The sequence below is a fragment of the Cygnus atratus genome, chromosome 5 (assembly GCF_013377495.2).
Source record: "Cygnus atratus isolate AKBS03 ecotype Queensland, Australia chromosome 5, CAtr_DNAZoo_HiC_assembly, whole genome shotgun sequence".
NCBI lineage: Eukaryota > Metazoa > Chordata > Aves > Anseriformes > Anatidae > Cygnus > Cygnus atratus.
In genome coordinates, this window is record NC_066366.1 from 64,689,532 (window position 1) to 64,717,148 (window position 27,617).

Here is a 27,617-nt window from a genome sequence, read left to right on the forward strand (position 1 = left end):
TTATTCGTAGTATCCTCGTACTTGTATACAATGTACAATACATTCAGTTGTAGAAGCAACACTTGTATGCAAAGTCCATATGACTACATGAATTAAACACTCTCACTGCAAATTATAGCTATAAACCAATCTGTATTAAATTTATTCCTTATAGAGGTCAATTTCAAGACTTCTCCAAAGACAAGCTGCAAGAGAGACAGAAATAATAGGAACTGAGGAGGTTTTGTTTGTTTGTTTGTTTTTTTAAATATTCAATTCTTTTTGTTTTTTTAAGTTACAGGACAAGACTGAAAGAGAAGAGGGACTGCTTTGCTATTATAATTTTTCAACACTGTACGAATAATTAGTGTCCAAAAGATATTTAAGAGGATATTTCAAATTAGGATAGAAAAGAGTAACATTTTGTTCATCTACAATCATTTTAGAACTTAATTTCACTAAATACAATTTTGTAATTTAAAATGATAAAAAAGCATATTTTCCTTTAACAAATGCTTTATATTTGTTCCTTGAGAAATGATACTTTAATGTTAGCTGACTTATGTCCTTTCACAAACTCTTAAGTGTTTTATCCTTGAGCTCCATAAATACTTGGCATCTAACTCTGCAAGAGAGAACAGTTCATGGTAGAACTGCACTGAGAGCTGACTTCCAGAACAAATTCTGTGGCTATGAAAATCAAGGGACAGAGCACCAGTAGAAGCACCGTCGTTACTGTGCAGGTGCTGGAGCCCTGGCACAGGTTGCCCTGAGAGGGAAGTCTCCTCCTTGGAGGTCTCCAGCAGCCGCCTGCACGTTGGGTTGGGGTTGGGCCAGAGGCACCCAGAGCTGCCTCCAGCCTCAGCCATTCTTTGATTCTGTGAAAACAGTTTACTATCGTGGCTTGACTAAGCAGTTAGAACAGTTTATATCAAATTAATAATAGCAACTTACAAACTGTTTTTCTTAAAGAAATTGTTATTGTATAGTTTTTCTAAAGAGGACTTTTGCACACAGAAGTTATACAAACATGCAAGACAGTAAAGAAGCACTTGAACAAATTAGAACATAAATCAGTAGGCTCTTTTACTCATCTGCATTAACAGTTCCAACTGGTCACTACTTTTTCTTTGAATTGTTGGTACTTACCAGAACATTTCATCTTCCAGGATTTGAAGTGTTCTATTACTATTTCCTCCAATTTCCTTAATTTTGGATGACTGTAAATAAATTCCTTTTTATTTTCAAACACTGAAAAAGACATAAAGCAATTAAAGATACAAGTCATGTTGCAACAAGTATAAAGATTCACTGAATTTTTTTTTCTCCCATCATAACTCTCCAAGTTAGGCATACAAATTCCTGACGGTAGTTCTAATTACATTCACCTAAGCAAAAACCTCAGTGAAATACTTACAGAAGCATATTTGTTAAAGCCAGTTTATGAAAACATGCTGTTACGACTCAAAACATGCTGTTATGACTAAAACATGCATGTCTTAGTCACGTTGTTAAAAGTATAAAAAAAAAAGTTAAAAGTATGCAGTCAAATAATACTATTTTAACCTTTCATTTTAAATCAAATTAAAAACTTCAAAGATACAAAACTCATTTGAAGGTAGTTAAAACCACCGAAAGATGATAAATACACAAAATAAAGAGTCTGAGGAAAACAATCTTGAATAAAGAATATTAGCCAGGTGTATCAAAATGCACGGCTTCTCCATCTACAAGCTACGCAAAGGTATTTGCTGTTTCATTTAAACAGAAAGTGAGTATTCTGTCCCTAAAGGGGAAATACTGACCTGTTCTACTCTTGCAAAGATTTCCATTTGCTGAAGTCTGATGTGTGTCTGAAAACATGTCTCTGAGCTGCTGGTACAGCTTCATGAAGTCCTCATTACGACCAAGTTCATTCTTCGTACGAGTAAACCCTTTGTAAAAAGTTTAAATACCTTAGCATTCAATCTCCATAGTGGATCTAATTTTTGCTATCCAAAAGATCAGCTTCTCAAAACTCGTAAGCTCCTTTAAAGAGCTACAAGGTACGTGGTAGCTTTAGAAAATGTACCAAACGTTGTTTAGATCAATATTTTCTCAAGGAAGATTCCTTCACAGATTTTAAAGATGAAAACTGTTTGTATAAACCTAAGCCTGGGTCCCATAGGTAAACCAAAATGTTCTACATCAACCATTTAAGCAATAGAAAAGCCATCCAATGCAGGAATTCTGCCAAGTACTCAAAGAAAAGGGAACCTAATCAAAAAGCTAAAATTAACAAGATTTTCGAACGATTTTATGACTATACAGAAAATAGTTTTGTTCTACCCAAGCCAGAGACCAAACGTACCAGAACCAGTACAGAAAAACTATTTATTCATCTGTCACCTTTCAATAGCAGACGTGAATTTAAAGAATCTGAGAAACTAGGGAATACGTGAAGGTGCTCAGGTCTAACGAGAGCTCTATACCATCAGAAATGTAAAAATCTGTGCAAGCAGAAGTAGTAAACTGTAGAAACGCCAGATGCATAAAATTCGCAAGAAATTATTAGGACATGCAAACGATAAATATATATTCTATAGATATTCTATAATATGCAGCATGTACTGTATACTTTGGTTCTGACATTGGACAAAACAGTGACATTTTAATTAAGCAGAGCTTTAGGCAAAGTTGTTGTTTTTTAAGCTACCCTCAGTCACACAGCCAAGTGACATACATGCAAACCAAAATGAAGCAAGAAACCTCAGAGCCACACCACAGTGTATTCTGAACAGCTGAAACATTCCCCTCCCACATCCAGTGTTCAAAAGAAACCTGCAGTTTGACTGACATTGCCAAGTGGAAATTTCTCCCCTCAAATGCTGTCAGTACCAAACCAGCTCTACAAGACAGCAATGACAATCCAACAGGTCTAAAAATGACTGGAGAATTACAAAAGCCTCACAACATTCAGTGGCAGAATTAAGAAAAATAAAGTGAGGCCAGAAAAGAAAATATTATTGCATCACTGTATGAGGTCATTATGTACCCACATCTGGAACAGCACACAAAGTTCCCAGCATCTCATTCAAGAAAATGAAAAAAGTACAGAAAAGGACAATAACAGTTACAGCTTCCTTAGTGAGAAGAAGTCGCACAGCTGGGATAGAAATTCTAGTGTGATGCATCTAAATTTGTAATAATCTGGCAAAGATGCTTGAATCTCATGCATACATTTACGCTATTTTTGCTATAGGGGGGAGCTAAATAATGGAGGAATTGCTTTGCAAGACCAAACAATTGCTTCAGAAGACCAAACAATTGCTTCGATTAACTGCTTAATTGTTTTTCCCTGTCTCTTCTAAGACATTACTGCCACTTACTCTGCGTTCTGTTTGTTCCTTATTTTGTCAAAACTGCTGCCATACACACACATTTGCTTTCCCAAATACACTCTATCTGTAACACTGAGTTAACGTTATTTCCAATAGGAATGAAGGGAAACCAAGTACCAATTATGTTTGCAATCCACTCATTATATTAACTGTTTTGTGCAAAACTAGCCAGACAGATGAAGAAAATTAAATGAGGAGGAGTGGGGACAAAAGAAGGATGTTTCTGAAGACATTTCACCTTTCGTTCCATCCATAATTCCACAAAGGTAGATAAATAATGACCGCAATCCCATTTGCAGCAGCAGCTCATAGCCATGATATAAACTGATACAAAGTGCAAAATCTCCTTCAATTATGCCTTGTTGTATCCCCTGTGAAAACAAAACAGACTCATCACTAAGTTAGGGAGATGATAAGCAGCAGGAACCACGCTGCAATTCTCATGACTAAATCAAGCTTAACATCTGAGAAACAGAGCCGAAGAACGAACTGATGCACGTCACGTAGTCTGTCCATCAAAACCTTCAGGAGACAGGTTACAGAACTCTTAACCATCAGCGAAGGGAATCTTTTTCCACCTTTCAAGCTACCTCAAAAATACTTGTCTTATCTTCTAAGATTAGCTCGTTACTTTCCATTATAGCAGCATTCAAAGTTTGTCAGCTGAGCCACCCCTCAGTATTTGGCAGAGAGAGATTTCTGCCACATCTACACAGGTGACAGAATTTAAGTCAGGAAAATTGTCTTGCCTGCCGTGAAGTGCATTTTCCAGTGTCTTCTTTAAGGTACACTGACTTTTTTTTAAGGCAATATTTAAGTTTAAAAAATTTGAACACTCCATGACAAATAAAACTCCAAGACCCGCTAAGAGAACCAGGTACACTAATGTAGTTTTGAGGGGGAAGTGTAATTCTGGCCATCGTTAAGTACACTGTAAATTCTCAAAACAATTTCAGTTTGGAAAAGAAGTTCTTCACTTTTTCATTAACTCTCCTTTATCAGCATCAAGAAACGTAGAACAAGTAGGCATATTTTATTCCAAGGCTTAAACAGAATGATACAATGAAAACCTAACTTAACATATATCAAAAAAGTTTGTAAATTACGAAGTATTACTATTTATTCACTACTTTAATAACATGAAATACAATACTTACCATGTTTTGTGAGGAAGGGTTTTTTCTATACTGATCTCTTGCTAGAATTATCTGGTACTTTGTGAGGCTGGGAATATCCCGCCTTGCCAAAACTCCCATCTTAATCAGGCGTCCAGCAAATGTTTCTAGCACCTGTGAACAGAACACAGAATATGTAAGAGATGTCACGGTCGGAACACTTAGCCCCTTAAAATAACTTTGTTTTTACATATCTTGCACAATGGAACACAAGTTGCTCATTTATTTTACTTGAAATGTAGATTTTTTCTAAACGGGCAGTACTGATTTCTGAATAATTCGTTACTGTACCAGATGATGAGCTGGTGCTCTGCCTCACCATCAGGTTCTCTGCTACCAGCACGGAGCACCAGCTGATTTACAGAATTTTTTTCTCAGAGCAGAGCTATTACAACTTGGTTCCCTATAGATCTGTGCCCCCCAATGCTATACACAGACAAACACCCTCCTGCCACCAAGGTAACCCTACATCCATCAAGTAACTGCGAAGTGGAAACACACACGGTGCTTTTGTACTGGCCCACGTACTGATGTGGTCGAAGGGAAACCGAACAGGACAGGTAATGAGCTCGCGAGTTCATGCTGCAGCTCCCTCGCGCACTGGTGACTGACTTCCACGCCTTCTCAACCTCCAGTACACTTGTAGGCATACGTGCATCTCCATGATGCCCGAATCAGTGTAGCGAATGACCAGCCAGAGGTTTGAGTCATGCGAGTGGAAGGGGTGGGAGTGGGAGAAGTGAGCAGCGAGCGCTGAGCACCACGCGGCCGGGCCCCATCTCCCTCAGCGGCCATGCCAGGAGACAATTTGTTTTTGTACATCACATGTACCTGCTTTCCACAGCGGTGAAACAAGGGAACTGACCTGCACTAATTCATCTTAATCCTGTTTTTCCTCTTTGTTTCTCAGCCTCAGGTGGTCGGCATTTTTTTTTCACAGACTTAGTTTTGCTTGAGCGCTAACTCTGTAATAATTGGAGTAATCAGATTTGTTCTACAAAAACGACTTACGATCTGTTGGCCCACTTGGCGAGCAGTACCAAACCCACCACTACAGCACAATAACAAGCTTCCCCAAAGGCAGTCCTGACTTAGTTTGACAGCAGATAGCTCCCGATAGCTGCTCACATGCATACGGTGCTTCCCGAAGCCTCCAGGCGTTTTGTCCCCAGCCCAGCAGAGCTGCGGCTGCGGCGTAACAAGCCCCTTACCCCCGCACTGCTGTTCTTTCAGCCTACTGAAAATCAAGTGCAAGTGAGCCAATAAAAACAGGTCTAAGTTTCAGGCTTCACACAATATGGTATATCTTCAGCTTCTGAAGACAAAATGCCCTAGCACGAAAAGAAAAGCAATTTTAAAAATGCAATGCATGTTAAAACACTAAGTAACAACACTCTGTGACAACCTCCTCCTGCAGTCAGTGTGCATGCACTCATGCTGGGTTTTTAGAGCCCGCTTAGATGCACAAATATTATTAAAGACCACAGTCTGTTCATACCCCATCAGTGCAGTGGCAGCTTAGTTTAACTCCTTCTCTCTGCGTGCTTTGATTGTTTGTATAGTTTTGTACCGCTTTAGCTTCTTACTCTGTGTACGGTGCCTACATGGCACGAAGCAGTAAATCCAGAGAAAACGGGGCGGGAACGACTGCCACCATCTGCTACGGTTGTACTAATCCCCAAGAGAATCAAAAAAAATGCACAGAGAACTTTGAAAGGGTGAAGGAAAAACCATGAAAGCAGCAGCTAAATTGAGAAGCCAATGCACCGGGGAATTTCCACGCTGCGGGCTCCATGCCTGCAGACCTTTCAAAAACAACTCGCTGGAGTCGGCCTGCTAAGCAGATTATAACAGATAAAGGCTGCTGAGAAATAATAGAAATGAAGCCTAAATTCTGCACACTCTGGTGCACCCCGGGTCGCTCTGGGCCTTCGGACGGGGTACCAAGTCGCACGCAGCGCGCCACGTGCAGCCGAGGAGAACGCGGCCCAGGCGGGAAGGAGCAGGCGACGCCGCGAGCACGCAGTGGCAAATATCTGCCGTAGTGGCAAAAAGAAAATAGCATGGGGAAAAGAGACATCTTACTGCTTATTTTCTCCCAGGGTTTCTTAATTTTTGTATGACACCCAGATGAGAGATTCTGCTCATCCTTTCTGAGCCGGTTCAGGGGTTACACTCACCATATCCATCTCTAAAGGATTTTTGTACTGAACTGACAAGCTAAGACCAACTGTAAAACTACAATGTTGGGAAGGGAAGGGAAGGGAAGGGAAGGGAAGGGAAGGGAAGGGAAGGGAAGGGAAGGGAAGGGAAGGGAAGGGAAGGGAAGGGAAGGGAAGGGAAGGGAAGGGAAGGGAAGGGAAGGGAAGGGAAGGGAAGGGAAGGGAAGGGAAGGGAAGGGAAGGGAAGGGAAAATGTTTTTTTTACGTATGGTCAAAACCATACATCAAGCCAAGTCTAAACACACCAGAAACTATCTTCTCTGACTTGATTTAGTCTTAAGAGCTTAAAATTCAAAACATTGTCTTTTGCCAAACAGATTGTTGTTACTGTTTTTAAATCTGGCCTGCATTTGATGAGCCACTTTACAAGGAGAAAGGCAGAAGCGTCCGTGCCAGCTCATAAGAAAACGTGCTTAAAACAAAAAATGTTTACCCAGCAAGGGATAACGGTGTTTTCTATTTTAATGGGATACCACTGAAACAGCACTTTTCCCTCCCATCAAATCCTACACAGTTCAGTGATGAGGACACTTGAGGAGCTTAAGATCAAGTTTAAACTATGTCTCAAATAGTGGAAATGGGGTCAGTCTCCGAACTAAAAAACGTTTCTTTATAAAACAAAATTAATGCTTTCATTAAAAAGTAAAGCCCGCATAAGTATAATATCTCAGCACTAGTTCATTATTTCCTACTTTTGTTGCATAACTTTTTTTAATTTCCATTACTTGTATTTTTATGTTTCATCTCTTGACCTAGTTTATAACATGTAAGAAAATTATATTGTCGCTGTTTGCTCAGTGTACACCCCTGCCGGATTTAATCATCTTCTGCAAAACAAACCAAGGAAGACTATTATGAAAGACTGCAGGATCCAGTCACCTGGAGCTTGAAAACTAATAGGGAACAGTAAACATAACCTACTTAGAAGGGATACAGAAACAAGCACTACTCAGAGTGATTACATTTATCTTGTCTCCATACCTTTATTTTAATCAAAAAGAAAATACTTTTAATTAAAAAGAAAATACTCCTGGAAAGTCTCCTCAACCTTTCCAAAACATTCACGTTACATTACCTGTTCAAAAACAGAACTGTAGAATTCATTTAAATGTTTTTTTACTAGGACTAATGACTTCTTCTAGCTTGCTAAATGCAGTTTAAAGAGCTGGCAGATTTACTACCAATCTATTAAGGACAGCTGGTAAAGCTGTCCCACTAAACTTGCCAAGAACATAAAGGTTTTTTGCTGAACAGGATACCTTCCCCAGCAAATCACATTGCTTTCCGAATCTTATACCTGAAGTTGGCATAAGACCTCCAGTTTGGGGCTACAGCATGCACTGGGGACCACAACGTGCACTGTAAGTTGAACTGAGAAGGCAAAGAGCTGTTCCCTGTTTCAGCTACATCTTGCTAAAAACTGCTATTGTTTTCTCCTTGCACAGTAAAAAACAAAGACTCTTAGCAAACAATCTTGCCTCATTATTTCACTGCAGATTTGCAAACATTCTTTGCCACACAGGAAAAAATGAATTTCATCGCCTGTGGATAAATAACATTTGCATTGCATTTCTTACAAAGAAGAGAATGGGTGATTTGAGAGAAACCAGACTAAGCAATCTGCATCTTCTCAAAACAAGGACAGAAAAGGTCTACTTGTATTTATTCCCGCACATCTACAGGCATCTCCAAGTGCCAGGAAGTTCTCCACAGCTCTCCAGACTTCGACAGATAGACCTCACGAGTTTTATACAGTCGCGTTGTACCTGAGCAGAGATGCCATTTTGCTTCCTCTCCTTCCCCTGCTTTCCCACCTTGCCCAGCTCCAGCATGTTCCATACACAATATGCCACACACCACTTCCAAACATGCTGTGGCAAACGCAGAATTGATGTGCAAGGACATGCGACTGCGTTGTGTGACGGAGAGTTAACATCACGCCTACGGCTGTGCGGGCAAGTTAGCATGGCCCACACCAACACACTGGTTTCATTTAACACACAACCACCGAAACCAGAAGCAGCTCCAGAACACAAATCCAGGCTTTTGTTGTTGCTGTGCACCACACGGACGTCATATTGTTCCCACTGTCTGCTCCAGATTAACAATTTTTCAACACAGAGAGTGACGAAAGGAAGAAGGAAAAGACGAGACTTGTCGCAGGCTCAGACCCTACAGTCCGTAGCTGGAAACCAACTTCAACAAGTGTATTTATCCTAAGTCTTCAGAAAAGTGTTCTGATTGCACTGTCTTGGAGGAGAACAAAATGACTTTGCAGGAAGGCATGAAGGCAAAAAGGGCCTTCTGCAACTTTAGGAAAGAGCAGCCCCAGTGAATGTTAGCTGAAGATCTCGAACAGTCATTGCTTTGTTTTAGGAATGAAGCTAAAAAGGGCTGTGGTTTAACAACATGCGTTACCTCAAGAAGTGTAAGCATGGTACCCTAACATTCCCCCAAAATAACTTCCAGGAGGAAGGCCCAGGAATGAACTGTGTTCAGTCTCTGCCTGCCATACCTCACGTTTGAGTGAAAGAGTCCTGAGACTCCACCAGAACAGAAAGGCCTCGGAGCCCCGCAGAGGCCAGGGAGCCAGTCAGTCCCGCAGCTGCAGCAGCGTCTCCCGAAGCACCAGGGCAGCTCACATGCACCCTTTCTGCTGACTGTAAAGAAACTTTAGGTACACAGGTACATAAACTCTATGTACAGAGTGAGAACAGGCCATTGTAACATTCGATGAAACCTCTCAAAACAGTACAGAGCATGGAAGGAAAGAAGATAGAGGACAATTACTAGCACACGCACAAAAAAACAAGTGGATTTATGACAGCAAACACGGGTGAGAAAGGCATCAGGAGCCACTACTAGTGCTCCATTTGGGTTATTCTCTCTGTACAGCTTCAGAGTTGCAATTACAGACAAATGAGCTCTAAATGCAAGGGAGAAAAGTGTTATTTTGTGTAAGCTTTGCACTGACATATTCTTATCTTCCCAAAAATGAAAATACAACAATGATGACACAGAGGGGTTCAGTGTTTTTAAGAGAAACATTTAAGTCTCTGAAAATAATACCGATCAACACAGTAATCATCTTGGCTCCTCTGGGAATTTCCTTGTCAATTTAATATTGATTCATTCAAACACTTTGTGGTCTTGCCGTTCTCCACGAATGTGTTACATATATAACATATACTATTTTTCCTTGGAAGCTGGTATTATTCACAAAAAAGATACACTATTTTGTTGTCTTTTAATGTCTTGTTATTCTATGACAGCATTTCTCACTTCTTAAAAGTTACAAAAAAGGCCTACAGACTTTACTCGTCAATTAATTTCACTGAGAACATTTTTCCTCTGTTACTTGAGAATTTATAAAAAGAAATGGCATTTCTATATAAATCTGCAGTTCAATAAGAGTCAATGTCGTCACTTCACCACATGACAGACCGAAGCATCCGACTGCAGATGCTTTGTATCCTCAATTTGCAAGGCTATTTGTTTCTTTCTTCTATTCAGAGATATAACCTGCCAGGAAAGCACCAAGAACACAGCACTAACAAAATCATATTCTGCCAAGAGTGACTGCTTATTAGCCAGCAGTTACACACAAACTTAACAAGTTGAGGGAAAAAAACAAATACAAAAAAATCTGCCTTGTTCAACTCCAGGAATAGTCAAGTACTCTAGCAGTGTCTAGACACAGAGCATCATACATTTTCAGTGCTCTATCAAAGGCAGCACTTTTTACATAATTACTGAGCATATCACAAAACAAAAATCACAAGCAGTTATCTGTGATGGTTGATCTTTAAAACAGGATCTTAAACTCCTACCAGCCTCTTTCTTACAGCAGCTATTTATTCTCTAAATAATAGTTGACCAAAAGAGTTGGAATTGTTAAATTGTTGCAATTGTTAATTCTGTTAAAAAGTGTCAGAATCATTTCTGCAGGATAGGCAGAGGAGGCCTCTATGCATTGACTCCAAAAGTCAGTTCTTAAGAATAACGTTCCCCAGAAGAAATCACCAAGAGCCAGAATGCCCTCACTTAGCAGTAGTAATCCAACTTCCCAAATTATGTGGAAAGTTCTTTCCCCAAACAACTGCAGTTAGTGTTTGCACTGTACTTAAGTCTCATCTGAGACATTACCTGTGATGTGATCAATTCATACCGTGACTTTTTTCATGATACCTACCCACAGCCATGTAGCTGCCCCATGAAGGAAGTTCAGTAGCATCTTTGTGAGGGAATTTTGATAACTGCCATAAAATGCAGTCCACTTCAGCATGTTCTCAACGAGGCTTGCACTTCTGCATACCAGGTAGTTGACCATGAAATCAAATCATCAAGCACACAATCAAAATACTTAAGCAAGCATCATCTCCAAGCATTTGTCAAGGATGTAGGTGAATTTCAGACCAGCAAGGAGTCTGTGATGCCAATATGCTGCCTACAAATAAGAGGCCAAACAACCTCACAGTGGAACCATCTGCCTCATTTACTTACTCACTTTACTTAACCTAAGGCAATTAATAGTTTGTTGGCACACCAAGACGAGCCCCTGGGATTAGAAAAGCCTGGGAGACACTTACTGGTCAGACACGGCGGTGTGTGTGTGAGGAATTAGGTGCCACATCACAGAGTCAGCACTTACATCCCTAATCCTTGTTTTCCTCCTCTTGCAGGCATCTCAGCAGTGTATAGGTGCAATCTATTTTCCTACTGAAAATTCTGAATCCTGGAGGCTTTCCTCTGCTGCCTGAGAAAAATGGACCACCATGCTTATTTCTCTTAAAGACAACTAGAAACAGAGCCGCACGCCCTGGGGGGACCCCAGATTCAGTCAGATCCTGCCCCATGACAGCCTTCCACAAACAGGGCTGCTCACATCCCCCTTCTCCCAAAGGCTTTCCTCAGCAATGCCAAAATTACACAGCTGCCAACTTCCGAAGCTGGGCCTTCGAGAACAAAATGACCCACAGGGTTCGCACGCCTGGCTGGAGTCTGTTCCGAGAGACCTTGCAGCCGGTCCTGAGCAAAGTGAAAGATCTGCCTTTCGGGCATGGCTTACGAGATAGAGTCACAATAAGGAAGGACCGACAGGAGATGAAGAGCAGCGGGGAGGAGAAAAAACAAAAAAAAAAAACAAAAAACAAAAACCACCGCTCAGAGACCAAGTGGGTCCCCACGCACACACCTGGAGCCCGCCCCCGCCCCGCCCCGCCCCGCCCAGCCCTCATAAAGCGCCGCGCCGGCGGCAGCACCCGCAGCCCGGCTCGGCTCAGCCCGGTTCTGCGCGGCTCGGCTGGGCCCAGCACGGCCCGGCTCAGCACGATGGAGACGGGCGGGTGCCGGATGAGCGGCGCGGAGCCGGGCGGCCCGGCCGTGATCACGCTGGAGGAGCTGGACGGCATGGCGGAGGAGAGCCCCGACTCGGCGTACCACAGCAACGGCAGCAGCCTGGAGGAGGAGGCGGCCGAGCGGATGGAGGACGAGGAGCAGGAGCGGCTGCTCAGCTACTGGCAGAGCGTGGGCAGGGGGCACCAGGTGGACGTGCCCCGCGGTAAGAGCCGGCCGGGGGGGGGGTGTAAAGGGGTGGCTCTGAACCCCCCCCTGCGGCCATCCCACAGATAGGGGCGGTTTGGGGCTTTACGCTGGAAGTGGAAGGTTGCAGGGAGTAAACAAATAACGGGACTGACCTTGCCTTTTGACAGTACGCCTCCCCGGCTTGTCTTATTAAGAAGTGGCTTATTTTCAATTTCGAGAGAGACGGGAGAATCCAAAAGGCTGTAGCAGGTCCTGTTGCTCGCAGCAAGCAGCAGAGGGTAAGGGCAGGCTCACCGCAGTCGGGACCGCGACGCCTCAGTGCTGCCCGTGTTCTGAGCAGCACAGATGCTGAGGAGCTCTGCCTCTTGTAAGTCCTCCTCGCAGAGGATGGAAAGCACAAAAGCCTTGCACAGACTGCCTCAGGCACTGTCAAAATGAATTCCCTGATCCTTAAACTCCTCCTAGGTTCCAACACAGCAGAAAGGGAACAGCCTCACTTTCTGCCTCCTTTTCAAGCCACATCTGGAAGTCCCACTTTATCCTTCTAATGTCTTCACAAGGAAGACCCTTTGGGTACCAAGAGGAGGCCCAGCAAGCTCAGTCTGAACAGCGTTCACTGGCTTGCCTCCATGGGGGTGTCTGAATGTGCAGCACCTGACACAGTCCTGCCGCTCCAACGCTTGCTCCTGGTCACAGCATCAAGTCCGGCAGCCTCCTGCCCTGCAGGGGCACACAGAAAGGGAGTGGGTGACGAGAGAGGGTCCCTGTCTAAGGCATTAATCAAGACCTGAACACACAGATGTGAAATGCTCCCTTATGAGGAGCTCTGTATAGAAGGAACAAGATTCCTTCCCACAAAATGATGTAGAAGTGTCAATGCCCTCTTTCACTAAGAGTTATTATGCAGGAGATCAGGTTTGGCAAATCTGTCAAAAGTAGTGTTTTACCACATTGTGGTTGCAATATAATAAAAGGCTTCCTTTGCAGTGTTAGGGTAGGTGTTACAAAAATCAAAATGCAAGACTTCCCTCAGTGAAGTCAAGATATGTCAAGAGAGGATTGCACCTCAACTAGAAGTAAGAGCTCATCAGCTCTGTATCTATTTACGATCTATTTACAGTGCAGGTTAACCTAATATCCATGTTTTAGTAATCAGTCAGCCTCAGACATCCACAGAGGAAATGCAGATGACATCCTGGGAGGAGAATTCCTTCGTTTCACCAGGGAGCACGCAGGATCTCGTGACTAGTGTGCCCCATCCAAGCAGCTGCTGGCACTGGAGCCCTGGTGCAGGAAAGCACAAGAGCTTTACTTGGCTGTTTGCTGCCACAGTGCTAGCTGTGCACGCAGAGCATTTGAGATCCCAGTAACAGCTTGCGTATTTCCTATAGTCTAGTGGAAAAGTCTGTGAAATCAGGGCAATGCCCCGCTATGACAATAGTTCTGGGCTGCCACAAGCTTTGACACCTGTCTTGCTCTATGGGGACAATATGTCTCTCAAGAAGATACCTTGCTAGTAGGTTTTGTTAGTACCTTTCAAGAGTAACAGGAGCACTGCGAGTCTTCTAAAAACAACAGATTTTGTGAGATTCAAACATTTCTATGACTGGCATAGCGATTTATCACAATTAACGAGACTGTAATCCTGTAAGCTGACTGTCTGGCCAACAGCAAACTTTGCAACCAAAAGGTAAATGAAAACTAAAAGTATAGGATGGTATAATCTAACCTTCTTGGCTTGAGAACTCCATGTTACCTACCTATGATCAGCAGAAGTCATACTTCAGCAGTTACTTTAAATTTCTCATTACTAATTTCAATACAAGATTAACAAGCATGCTTGGGAAGGTTGCTACTCATCAAAATCATCCACTTGCTAAAGCATAGTTTCCAAAAGGTGCCCAGTGTACAAAGCAGCACGCTCTGAGGTCGAGTACCCTGGCCCCACATCAAAATCTAGGTCTTGAATTGCACGTGACTTTGCCATCGGTTCAAATATGCTTCCCTTGCTGAGGTTACAGCACGTAAGTGGTAGCATGGCTCTGTTGGTACAGAGGCTGCAGGACAGTTAGAGCCAGGACAGGACTATGCTGTGGCTGTGCTGTCCTGGCCACGCAGCCTCCCCCACCTCGTGCATAGCCTCACAAGCCTGCTTGTGAGCAGCTCCAAGGTGCGTGGCACGGGTCTCGTGCTTCTTTTCAGCGTGAAGACTGGTTCCTTGCGGTACAAAGGCTGCCTCCTAAACTCAGAAGCCTGGTGTGCATGCACGCGGTTTGAGGGCACAGCTGATGAGTTCATCCCACTTCAGTGACACAGCACGTCTGATCAGACACAAATTAAGTTGTGCAACACTTCAAATACTGTTCAATCTTGCTGCTATGTACAAGTCTTGTCAAGCGTGCATTATCTGTATAAATTTATTTGTAAAGATTTGCCTCTTTCATAATACCTACCCATAGGCAGGTATACGATTATTTCAAAACTGAAATTTACAATTAGTAGTTTTTAAAACTTACTTTAAGTCTTTACCTAGATATACTGCTACAGCTCATTATCATCTTGCCTCATTTTTTCACACCAGTATTTAAGTTTGCGAGTTTGGACTGACAGAGGGTATGTACATCAAGCAACTCACTTGCTTTGAGCTGTATAATCTAAATATTGTGCAGGCTAAAACATTTATTATCCATGGTATACTGCCATGCCTGACAGGCAGAGATTCATGCACTGAAGAATAAAACTCTGGAACTCTCCTTTGCATTAACACGGGAAAAAAATATCTGACCACATTTATCAGCAAAGGGATCAAAATAGAGCTAACATTTCTAGAGTCTTAAAATGTTTCCTAACTCCTCGGTACTCTGGAATTTCAGTGCTGGAAATCTCATCTACTGTTTTTCTCTTAGCATCCGAAGAGATCAATTGTAAATGTCATTACTTATATTTTAAATTTATTTCCCGGTGACATTAAAAAAAAAAAAGTTTAAAGTTAACTGAAGTGTATCTTTCTACCCTTTATTAAAAGGATCTTTATACTATTCCAAATAGTCTTAAAGCTAAACCCCCTGCACTGGATGCCAGGAGATGTAGGTTTGATTCCCAGCTCAGCTACAGATTTACGAGTGACCTAGGCTAAGTTAATTCTTCTGCATCTTAAGTCTCTCCTCTCAAAGATGAATAATACTGTTCCCTCCCTCCCCCCATCATCCTGTCTTTTCTGCTTAAGACTTTGAGGCGCTTGAAACACAGAAGAGAAGGGATCTTATTTCAGCTGAAATATACAGTCCTTTGGAACGTGTCTGATACACAGCATGAAGTGGCGTGGCAGAAATTCACAAACATTTTCAAACACTGTACAGAAAAATCAAGTTTCTAAACCTCCATCACAGTGCACGAATGCTTGCATTACTTCAAGTTTGACATGCAAGGGACCAGCTATTTTGGAAGAGAGGTTCTCCATTGCTAGGACTAGCCTTATAACCAGAGCTTTTAAGCCTTTCTGCTAGGAGCCAACTTATAGGCAGGCTTCTTTATGAACTACAGTTAGAGCAGTTGTTGAGGCAACCGTAGTTGCATCTACACCTAATCCAACTGTATTTAAACTAGAAAAGCATGGGAGAACAGGAGTACAAGAATATGCTAGTACTGAATAGCAAGTATAATACACTTGCTCCTTCTATCCCCTTGAGCTTGGCTGGGAAGCGTGATGATTGCTGCAGACTGGGCCGTTACTTACGTCTGCATCTGGAAATCAAGAATAGGTTCACTATAGAATCTCTTACAAAACGTGAGAATCATTCAAAGAGCTGCGGCACGTTTCAGTTGCATCTCTGTGCTGAGCATGCTTAGAGCTCTTCAACACTGTCTTGTATTAACGCTCCCTTCACATCATCTGCTGCCAGAACGCCAGAGCTCAGATCAGAAGTGATGGCATTAGACCATACTTTGGGTCCTTCTTGGTCCAAAGGGCAAGAAGAAAGAAAAGGGCGAACGTGAAAAGCATGCAAAACACGGTGTCCCTGTTAGTCAAATATACTTGGTATGTTCTGTTTAACCTTTACTAGTGCCTTATGGTAAGGACTAATTTGAGAACATTGAACCCCTGTGTTTCTTTCAGTCAGGTGTAATGTCATCTGATGTAAAGAACACAAGTTATGATGCTAGCTTTGCTCTACTCCCACCTTGTGAAGTTGTTTCATTTTTGCAAGATTGTTCAGTCAACAGTCTTTTGCCCCTTCCAAACTCGAACAGAAACTTTCATCTGATGTGCCTGGCATCTAATCAGAGACAGCCCATACGGATAAAAATTCTGCACCAGAAAGAAATAGTGTCAAGATAACACACAAAAAAGATCTTTTCTATTTGCTTTGTTAAAATCACATCCTCTCAAGATACATTTCTTCACTGAAGTATGCATTGAGGAACTGTTTACTCATCTTATACTTCTTTAACTTAATAGGACACTCTTCTTCTCCCTCATTTATAGTTTCAGCGTTTTTAATGGAAATATAAACATCTACTTACACTAGCACACAACTACATGATAATTTAGGGTGTAAGGAGCCTCTGAAGCTCTGTAGTCTAACTCCTTGTTAAAAGCAGAGCTAGTTTCCAAGTTAGGCTTCTACCTGTCAGCTTTGAAGTTGCTCGGGGTCTCATCAAGCTGACGCTTTCCCAAGGAGGAGGAAAGTGTTGAGGCCCCTCAACATCTTGGGCCCCTGTCCTGGTGTTTGATCACTGGCACTGTGTTTTTCTTGAAATACCTCATCAGAATTTTCCACGGCAATTCAGGTCACAACTCGGTCCATTTTACATGGCAACTTGGTCTCTCTCTATATATATACACACACACACACTTCTGCGAGGTGGTGGAGAGCGCACCCCCGCCTCCCCCTCTCCAGCCAGAGCCCATCGGGTTCCCTCAGCACCCTTCCCTGCCACCTTCTCCCCTCATCATCTTGGACGCCCTCTGCTGAATTACCTCAAGTTCCTCACTGTCATTCCTCTACCACGAAGCCCCAGACCAGGCCCCGTGGGTGAAAGGCAGCCCCAGGAGCCACCTCCCTCACCCTGCTGCCCGCTCCTTGGCCAGCACCCCGGGGCCTTTGCTGAGAAGTCTCCTTCCGACAGTACAAACGAGAGGTCATGGTCTCTTCTTAATGAAATCAGTTGTTTGCCTTCTATTTTTAAAGTTGTTCTGCCCTGTGAAGTCTTACTAGAAGGGCTTGCATTTAAAAAGAAAAGGCATTGCTGGGTAAATCTAAAGACGCAGAGCTTCAGTGTGCACACAGAGGCTGGAGCATCCACGAGCAGCACTGCAACGTGCGTAGCACCAAAGGCTGGGGCTAACTATCAGACAAAATGTCTTTTGGAAGTGACAGCTTCCACAGCAGTACTTCCTTGAACCTGTGAGCAAGAGCAGCCGACGCAATTTACTCCTTCATGTGGATACACATGAATCCAGCGTTGGAAGGGATGCCAGAACTGGCAGTCCTCCTGCACAGAGCCGCACAAGTGGGCATCGACAAAAGCCCTTTCAAGAGACGCACGTATAATTGGAATATAGAGGGGGTGGGAGAGCAAGACCTGTTCTGAACAGTACAGAGACCAAAGCCAGTCAGCCATGCCTGCTAATATTGAAAAGCAAACTAAACTTGTTAAAAGCAGAAAGTCCACAGAAGTTTAACTAAGAGAAAGCAGAATGAAACATTTCATTCCTGTTTCTACAGCTTCACAGCTAACTTGGAAATGCGTTATTTTATTGTAGACATGGCAGAGCCAATTCAGCAGCTGACTAGAAATAACAGTCCCCAGGAGAGACAGACCATCCCGTTTACTCTGATCCAGCGCAAAGAAAAGGTACTGGTGTCCTTCCCGTTTCAGCTTCTAACAGTGTTTTCAGTATTCATACCTAGATTTCAAAGCTGTGTTCCTTTATAAAAGTAATTCATCCACCTATAGTACTAAAAATCCTAAGTGGATATACCCCTTACAGCTGGATTTCTTTTTTACAGCATTTCTTTTTTAACATCTCACTGTTTTTTTCATGTATCTGTGAAGTTTTCTATTTTTGTAAGCTAGAAACTAGCAAGAATGTCAGAAGACAGTCAAGAATGGCAGTCTTGGTGACATTTTTGAATTAATTTAACAAAACCTCATCATATTTTGACATTTGAAATAAAACCCCATTTTCTTCATCTAAACCAATGCACTTGTTTTTTTTTTACAATCACATTCATTCAACCGTAGGAAAGAGTACTTGGAGGAGATTATTATCTGAATTTAAAACCAAACTTGTAGCTTTGTATCATGGGTCATTACAAAGAGAACATCAATTTGCAAATCCATCTCATAGAAACCATCTTATCCTCTAATAAAACCTTCAATGTCCAGCAAATTTTCTACAGTTCAGGAAGTTTGCACACAGGTATCTAACCTTAAATAAATGACAAATAAAGAAATCTTTACTAACCGTGTAGGAAGATTTCCCATCCCATTTGTTTTAAACAGATCCATATAATTCAGGTTTATAAATATCACTATTTGATTGAGTGTATTTCATCTGAACAGTTTGGGACTCTAACTATTATTGTTGTAATTAAATGCTCAAAAGCAGTTTCTCTGTAGTGTTGTAGTAACTAAATATTTAATATTGCAAGGTCAAAAGCTATCAGTTCCTTATTTTGAAGAAGAACTACCCGTAGGTCTGCTGAAATAGATTTTGGTCCAAGATCATTAGTATATTCCTCCTGGATTTATGTGAGAAAGGACTGACATTTACATGTTCCTTTCATAATCACTTCACTGACAGTCGAAAAAAGATGCACTTTTTATTTTATTCGTGTAAGATGTGTTCATTGCATTGGTTTTGTTTATCTACTTATTATATGCCAACTTGGACCTTGAAAACAACCTGCATGTGAACTAAGTAGCAAACAAAACACTTAAGGTATGGCTGACGCTGAGAGTTAAAATAACTTCTCGTGCTTGCTATTCTCCTGTTCATAAAGAAATCAACTTCTGTAGGTGCATGTTCTAATCAAAGCACTGAATATTGTATGAGTTTTGTTTGCTTGTGGTATTTGTTTTATTTATTTATTTATTTATTTAACTTAGAACATAAAATTATTATCTGGTTGTGTTTGCAGCTTGGAGACCTGCTTTATGAAAAACGTCAGTATGGAAAAGCCAAGTGGGCTTGTATAAAAATGAAAGAAAAACAGTATGAACAGAGCATTTGTCTTGGATTCATGAAGCTTATGAGGTACATTTGTGAGCAGAATTCCTCAGGTAATTAGTACCACAATTCTTCATTACAGTGAAAACATTACATTTATGCACTAGCCCCTCCTAATTAGGAGGATATTTTTATTAGCTGTTTCTGTCTGTATCACCATCTTCCTTTAAAATGGCCTTTCCAGTATAATCAAAACTAAATGCTGTTCCCTCTACGTACGTGCTAGAAGGTTACGTCTGAAGGTACATGATCACTGAACTGACTTCCAGGGGCATCCTGACCACTGTAACCGCTTGGGAACTGGCTCTGGCTATTTTTGTAGACTGTCGGCTATGAATAAGGCTTTTGCTACAGCATTCAGTGGTGTAGTTGTCACAAAAGTACCGCAGTCACCTATTCACAGTTTAACGCCGAGCGCCCGTAGCATTACACTTGCCTCATGTTAGCTCATGATACTCAACTTGTGCATGTCTGAATGGACACCAAAAATTGGCGTGGTTGAAGAGTATTTTCCACAAACATAATCCCGTTTTAACTCAAGAACACTGAAAGGATAAAATCCACCATGGCCTTGATAGCTTTTCATTTTTACCATTCTCCAGATGATTAAGAAGTACTATAATAGCCAATGTTTTGTTCTGTAACACCACATGCTGTAATCAAGCCAAGTCTTAATTTCCTTTCCAAGAAACTAAAAACATTCTCTTAAAAGTTTTCCCTTAATCAGGTGTTTCCGCCCACCCTCGAATTCTGTTAACATTTTAAATATTGTTTAAAAGTTATTTTGGCTGCAGAACAGCAGTTTTGTTTTCAAACCATATACAGAAGCAGATTTCTCACTCCTAATAATCACTGCTATCTGCACAGTCAAAATCACAAGCTTTATTTACTGCACAAATAAAGCAACATCTTAACAGTAAATCCTGCATGAATTCACAATGCAGCCCCCTTGTCCTGCCTACATTCTTTGCTCCCAAATATTTAAAACATGAGACAAGGGCAGTTCACAAAAACGCAACCCTCTTAAGGTGGAGGTAAGAAGTTACGTCAAACCATTCACCATACATAGAGACAGGAGAGCTTGACAACTACCACATTTTAGACACACATGCAAACATGTTTGCATATAGAGGTTTTATATATGTGTATATACACGTACACGCAGACAGATACATACAAATTGCAAGGCACAATAAAATGTTACTTCCTACTTGGAATACAGAAATCCATTTTCTGAAGTATGCTGAATTCCTTCTAATAATGACAAATCTTTCTTCTCAGTGGTACTCACTTTATATAATTCAGTATGAGTTCAGAAATCAAGTACGGCATGAAGACCTCCTTTTGCACTTTCTAAAAGTCATGTTTGTCTCCTCAGGGCTGTACCTGGGGATAACAATACCCATTGTGACCATAGTACACACGAATGAATCTCAGTCGGAGATGATGCAGTCGGTGACGGTAGCGTACTACCTGCCCGAAGTGCTGCAGGACCAGCCACCTCATCCCTTTGACTCTGACATAATCATTGAAGAATGGCCGTCTACTATTGTTTATAGTAGGTAAGAAACATTTTCATTTTTTTCTAGTAAAAATGTAAAAAGAAGCAGTTTTCAACGTAGGCATGCTGCATATATTAAACCAACCTCTAAAACCTAACAAACTCAAAACATGATTTTCAGTACCTGTTGAAAGCTGACTGCTTTATGAAACTAGCGTATTCAGAAAATAATGCATATGTAAATATAAGATACAACAGCATCCCAAAACACACTATATTCTGTATCGCGGGCAACAAACTATCTAACACGTCACTGAAAATGCTAACTTAAGAACAAACTGTTACCTGTTTGAGACCAACCACAGTCAGGTAGTGCCGTTTGTGAATCATGACTGAGTTTAGAACAGAAGGCACATCTAGGCTCGGGAAAAACTGGATTTTAAAAAGAACTTGATATGAAGTTGATTGTTACAGGAGCTTCAGAGGAATCACCAATGAAGACTCTATAATGAGAGAAATAAACCTGTTGGCGGAAATTCTGGAGAGCCCAGAGTTATGTTTGCAGGATACGTTCATCATTGCAGGATATACAAACCCAGCTGCTGCTAATCGACACAATGAGATCTGGTTCCTCCAGAGACCATAGCCGCCCGTTTCTGATGCTTGTCTGTTACAAGAATCAGCTCTGATTTACTGGCAGAATTTTACATGTGAATTGTGTGAGATTAGATGTCAAACCCTCAAGAAAATACAAAAATGTGGCTTTTAGCCAGCTTAGCAAGGCAATCACTCCAACTTAATAAGCAAACAGAGCTAACATGTGAAACCAGTTCTAAATAATTCTTGTGGAGATTTTAGCACTATAAAAATGAGAAAAATTACTTCACCTTATCTTCCCCCTTTCTCCCCAAGATAAGGGGGGCAGAGCCCTTTCCCCTCACCCACTTATTAGCATTTCTCGTCTGTTGGGGCTTGGGACCGTCCTAATGGAGCTCCTGCAGCCCCTGTCCTGGCTTGCTCTGGGCACCTAGGGCTGCACCAGCTACAAAAAGGCACTGCTGAGGCTTTCGATGGGACATGCATTAAAACCAATTCACACGTGCAGACTATGCTTCAGAAAAAAGAATGTTCGGGTCTTTATTTCTGAAGAGAATTACCAGATTTAGACCACTGGGATTAAACCAAGGATCAAGACTAGGCCAATGCTGACGGGTTTTGTCCTTATCTCTGGTGGAGCCGAGATTCTCAATGCTTAATGCATTACCTCACCAAGCACTCAACCAAAGTACTTTAGACCTTGAGAAGAGACCAAGGCAGCAGAACAGTGCTTAGGCTCACTGACATTTTGGTAGAAAAGTTACAGCTCACCTTAATCACCCACTCGCAGTAATCCCATGACTAAACGTGTCATTCCCAAATAGAAAGCGGTTAATTTCAGCTCCAGCTTTCTGAACGCTTTTATCTTAAATCTTTGCTGAATGTTAAAAACACTACTGCTGAAGTAATCTGTTCACTACTTTTTACATTCTTACAGCAGTGCTACACTGCCGAAGTTAGAAATGCTACCAGTATTTCACGAAGCACAGAACCACATAAACTAAACGTACAGCCCCTGACGCTCACCTGGCCCAGCCCTCTGCTGGAAGGGCCAGCGCCGATGGGGCTGCTCAGGGCCTCGTGCAGCCCAGCGTACAGCACCTCCTGGGACGAGGATCCCATAGCCCCTCTGGGCCCTGTTCCAGTATTTGACCACCCTCACTGTGAGAATTTCTCTTCCTAATTCCTAACTTTCCGTGCTGCAGCTTGTTTCCTTTGCCTTTACCCACGTGGTGATTCTCGGAGCAGCCTGCTCATGCAGCGCACTGGGACTCGAAGCCCAGCCCGCACAGCTCTAACGCCCCGGCTCTGAGCAGCACGCAGGCTTTGCTACGTACCGCAGTTAGGGAGCACCCAACGCACTTTGGAATCGAGTTAGCAAACAGGTTTGCTCTCAGAAATCCCTTCCATGTCTCCCCTTAGAGATACGATAGTAGAGTTTAATCTTAATCTAAGCGAATGACTTTTTGTATAAAATTTAATGGAGTATATCCCCAGAGTCACGTATCAACTACAACGTTCGGGCTTTAAGTTGAGCTTTTGTGTTCTCCAGTTGCAACACACAACGCAACAACCAGAGCCGCTGTCTGAGCGCTTACGGTCGCGTTTGTTAATCGGCGAACAGAGGGCATTTATGCAGTACTGCTGAATAAACGTCCAGGACCCAAGCCCTTTACGCCTCCTGCTGCCGCAGGGCTCTGACTTCCCGTTAACCCAGGAACGTGCGGCAGGGTCCTGGGGCGGCGGCTGGGAGCTGCTGATCGCGCTTCAGCGTGACCACGGCGCCCTCCGCTGGCCGCTGCCTGCAGAGACGGGGGAGATGGGTGAAGCGAGAAAGGCCTTGCTTTGAACCGACAGCGCTGGGGGGCCAGTCCTCACCCCCTCCTCAATCCCTGGTTTCCCCAGCTGTTCGGGCAGCCTGCCCCAGCCCAGCACAGACAGGTGTACTGCCACAGACAGACTGTGCTTAGAGCGCGTGGGAGGGCGGGGGCAGTTGGAGGGGCAAAACCTCAGAAAAGCTGTGGGTTTGGGGTCCTCCTCGTTCCAGCCAGAGAGCCACCGAGCCCGGAGTGCACTCCGAGCTGCCAGGTGACAGTACGAGTGCTTGTGCCAGTGGCGGCCCCAGCGGGGGGCACTGTTTGATGAGCCAGGTTAAATGCACGTCCAAGCATCTCCTACCCGACAGGATGAGGTGGTGAAGATGCCTCTCGTATCTTTTACTGCTCTCAGCTTGTTCAAGGTACAGGATCACAACCGGGGGATAAAAATCCGACTTGCTTTTCAATATGTGGAATTGTGTCCTGTTTCAGTACCCCTAACGTCAGGGACCAGCTAGAGTAGGCATTTCAGCTTTGCCTTTTATTGTTAACATCTCGCATTGTTGGAACTGCCAGCCAGTATTAAAGTGGAAGATAAAAAAATAATGGAAAATAAGAAAAACTTTTCTAAAGCTGACTTGCATTGAAGGTCCAGAGAAGCATTAATGACAGGTTTTGTTTTGCCCACTCCTCCTTTCCCCCTCCCCCCCCGCCCCAATTTTTAGGTAGGGGCAAGTAAAAACAGATTCTCAACTCTCACAAGATTTTACATGAAATGAAAGAGGCTTCTGCAATTTGATTGCTTTTGCTGGTTATAGAAATTATTTTACTACAAACATAAAACGTCTACTGGAAGCAGTTCAATTCTCTCACCAGAAAGTATCAGTTTTTAAATGTAAAATTATGTACAAAGTCTATTGAAAAACTGTTTGCTATATGGTATGTCTCTTTCCATAGAGAATCTTCACCTAAATACTTCTGCAGCTCAGTTACTTGTGGGTTTGTAATAGAAACACGCTTGTTACTAAAGCATAAACCCAAGGTAGTTCTCGGAATGTGCTGATACCCTAACCACAGCAAGCGCTCAGTGTTGTTTTATGTGAAACTGTGACTTCCAGATAGTACTTATTTTGACTTACGTTAGGCTGCTTCTGCTGCTGAGAAAGAACCAACTAATCTGAAGCTTGAGGATACACTTTATGGCTATGGAACACAACCAGCTTCTGCAAACAGCCCTCACAAAGTACTGCGTTTTGTCATTGACACAATAAAGTTTGCCTAATAGTTACGCCCATGAATGCCAAGGAAATGTTACGGTTACTGAAATAGATCATTTTAGAAAGTTCGAAAACCTGATGTCAAACATAATTACCTAACTCCTGTCATTGGAAGAGGTATTTTATTACCCACCTGTGGCTCTGCTTTGTAAGCCATTAATTAAAGGATTTCCATTTTTAATTTGAAGTATTTGATTTCTACTATTCAAAAGAGATAATAAAGCAGAACTCAAACATGCTTTGGAAGATTAAATGCTGTAGCCTTAACAGATAAACATTGTCCTGCATACTGTGTATTTTTCAAACAAGCATTAGTGCCTAAAAAGTTTATTCCAGTTATTGTGATACTCAGGTCCTTGCTTATTGTATGTATGCAAATATAAGTATAAATATAATTTTTCTGGCATCGCTGAGTTGTGCAGCTTTACACTGCCCTTTATTTTCACTTAAATGTTGTCTTGTTTACTGTTACTGTTTGTCAAAATTAAAGATAATGATTTTATTGTGCAAAGAGTATACTTGGGTTTCACTTTTTGTATCATATAAGAAATTATTTCTATTTGTTAACATTTACTTCAGAATTCTGTGTTTCGTGATCTCTCTATTTCTATTTTTCTTCTGAATGGAAACAACAGAAGTCTGAAGGTACCGTTCTGATTTTACAGAAGACATTTAAGCCCTGAATTTGCCACGGTTGCTGTAAGACCCAAAAGACTTAAATAACTCTCACAAAACGTACATCTTTGAAACAAACACACAAAAAGCCCATACACGCGGAGCTACGCATCTATATGCTGTAGCCAGCAGTCTGCTGGCGAGCTCATTCCCCACTGCAGAAGCCACCTGCAGCCGCCTTTTGTAACTACCCAGCGTCGCCTCCCACGGCTCCTAGGGCAGCCGCAGGCTGGGGTAGGAGCGCTTTCAGAACCAGCTGCAGAGCAGCAGTACTAACGCAGCGTAACGCACCTATGTGGGTTCTCCTCCTAAATCCTGACGCCGTTCAGAACGGACTCCACGACCGACTCTTTTGGGGGGCTGAAAGGACCACACAACCAACACGTGCTTGTCGCACCTCGGGGGCTGCCCTCACGGGACTGATCTCGAGGTGCTGGGGAGCCAAAGCGCAGGGACCACCTCAGGGACGCGGCCGAGGCCCTTGGCCTCCCGCAGCCTACCAGGGCCACCCGAGGCCCGGCCCTCCTGAGGCCTGGCAGCCCGCGCTGCTCTGGAAGGAGGCTGCAGAAGAGCCACCACCGTCCTTCTGCCACCACCGTCCTTCTGCTGCCTGGGCCAGCGCTGTGCGTGCCAGAGGTCCCTTCTCATCAGAGCACCAATACAAGGGCAAACAGCAGATCAAAGAAAGGAAATGGAAACCACCGAAGCCACGCTGACAGCCATCGATCGATTGAAGTTAGCGAAGGTCTGTCTGTACTCCTCAGTTACCCCAGATCAGCCAAACCCACGTTTATTGCAGCTTACATCTAAAGCCAAACACCTCAAATTACATCACTGAGACCAACGCGAGCATCCATATTCATTCACAAATCTATCTTTAAGTTCCTTCTAGCCTGTCACTGGAACTTCTTCAGTTAAACACACTCCCATGCCATTCGTTTGAAAACAGCAGATCTAAAAAAGCCAACTTAATTTAGGAAATCAACGTGCAAATTTGCCTTTCATGGTCTTCACTACAGCAAAATCATTAAACTTTAACCAAAAACATACTCTAAGGCCAACAGTTGGATATCAACTAACTCCATTTATTTTTATGTCTCTTACTAAAAAGCAAACATACATTTTGAACTTATCAAAACGGTATCTTATATAATACTACTTGCCTACTACTGCCCTGTATTTGGATATTACCTACTGGTTAAGAACAAACAAACAAGATGTTCTGCATTTCCCACCGCCAGCTTCTCTCTCCCCAAACTCCCCCGCCAAAAAACAAAACCAAATAAGCCCACACAAGGGGAACAAAGCACACTTACAGAAGGGTTGAAGCTCTAAAGACCGTTGTTAATCAGCTAAAATATTTGAGTCGATATACAATTTTCAGAAGGCTGGCAATAACCTAGCCAACACAAGCATGGCTCTTCTTATCCTCCCAATAAATACTAAATTCCAGCCAAAGTAAGAAGCCCTCAGTTCATGTCTCATGCCAATTTGCAAGGACTCCTGAAGGAGGATGAGAACACTAATTCAGAGCTGCTTAGGCTGTTCCAAGCTAACAGGTGTCAGTGGTGCAAAGCGAAGCAGCAGCTATTGTAGTTGACGCTACAGGCAAAGTTAACTACATAGGAAGTTATTACTGTTACAAGTTACTGCTAGTCTAGGCAGCGATGTTCAAATCGGAAGGTGGGTGTGTATATATATGTATACACACACACACATAAATGGACAGTGTCACTGAATGTATATGTAACGATAAAGAAATGAAACAACTCACCTGGATGTAGGCATTCTGAACTTCTATCAGTTCTTCACCAAGTGGAACGACGATTTTTTCCACTTGTCGCTCATGAGAATAAGGTTGAATTTCCGGAGAGTCTTCAGTACATAGCTCTATCTGAGCAATGAGCAAGTTGGAGATAACCTGCTGCACAGCCTGTTTGAAAACCCACAAAAAAGAACCATATTGCTTGTTAACACGCCAATGATGAAATGAACGTCACAGGAAAGTAACTATTTTAACATATTTTATGTAACATATTTTAACAGCCCTTGAATATAATACCAAGGAAAATGTACTTAGTATCTACAAATGAAAAACTGAAGACTCTCCACTTAAAGATCTTAAGTAGCATACAAAGAACCAACGCAGTGAGCTCATGAATGCAAAACTGCACGAGGGCTGCAGCGACAGAACTCTCCCTTCAGGCCTGGGC

The 27,617-nt window shown here is 42.5% G+C and overlaps 2 protein-coding genes across 2 annotated transcripts in view; one reads left to right on the plus strand and one right to left on the minus strand.

Moving 5' to 3' along the window:
* FANCM (FA complementation group M) overlaps positions 1–27,617 on the minus strand; it is a gene marked incomplete at its 5' end in the record, with an annotated part of 75,534 nt that overhangs the window by 45,766 nt on the left and 2,151 nt on the right. Inside the window, 5 exons of the mRNA XM_035551461.2 lie at positions 1,129–1,230; positions 1,785–1,913; positions 3,598–3,730; positions 4,517–4,648; positions 27,179–27,337. Of these exons, the coding sequence (XP_035407354.2) occupies positions 1,129–1,230; positions 1,785–1,913; positions 3,598–3,730; positions 4,517–4,648; positions 27,179–27,337 (655 nt within the window). The remainder of the gene's footprint in view (positions 1–1,128; positions 1,231–1,784; positions 1,914–3,597; positions 3,731–4,516; positions 4,649–27,178; positions 27,338–27,617) is intronic.
* LOC118250351 (heme-binding protein 1-like) lies at positions 12,088–21,924 on the plus strand. The gene is made up of 5 exons (XM_035551375.2): positions 12,088–12,316; positions 18,068–18,159; positions 19,449–19,590; positions 20,916–21,099; positions 21,513–21,924. The coding sequence occupies exons 1-5, from the start codon at positions 12,088–12,090 to the stop codon at positions 21,682–21,684; spliced, it is 819 nt and encodes a 272-aa protein (XP_035407268.2). The 3' UTR covers positions 21,685–21,924.

What these genes read in the sequence shown, in the direction of transcription:
- LOC118250351 (XM_035551375.2), top strand. Translation starts at nt 12,088, where the DNA reads ATGGAGACGGGCGGGTGCCGGATGAGCGGCGCGGAGCCGGGCGGCCCG. An exon ending in CCAGGTGGACGTGCCCCGCG is followed by an intron (nt 12,317 to 18,067) that starts GTAAGAGCCGGC and finishes ATTTTATTGTAG; the next exon opens with ACATGGCAGAGCCAATTCAG. An exon ending in TCTACTATTGTTTATAGTAG is followed by an intron (nt 21,100 to 21,512) that starts GTAAGAAACATT and finishes TGATTGTTACAG; the next exon opens with GAGCTTCAGAGGAATCACCA.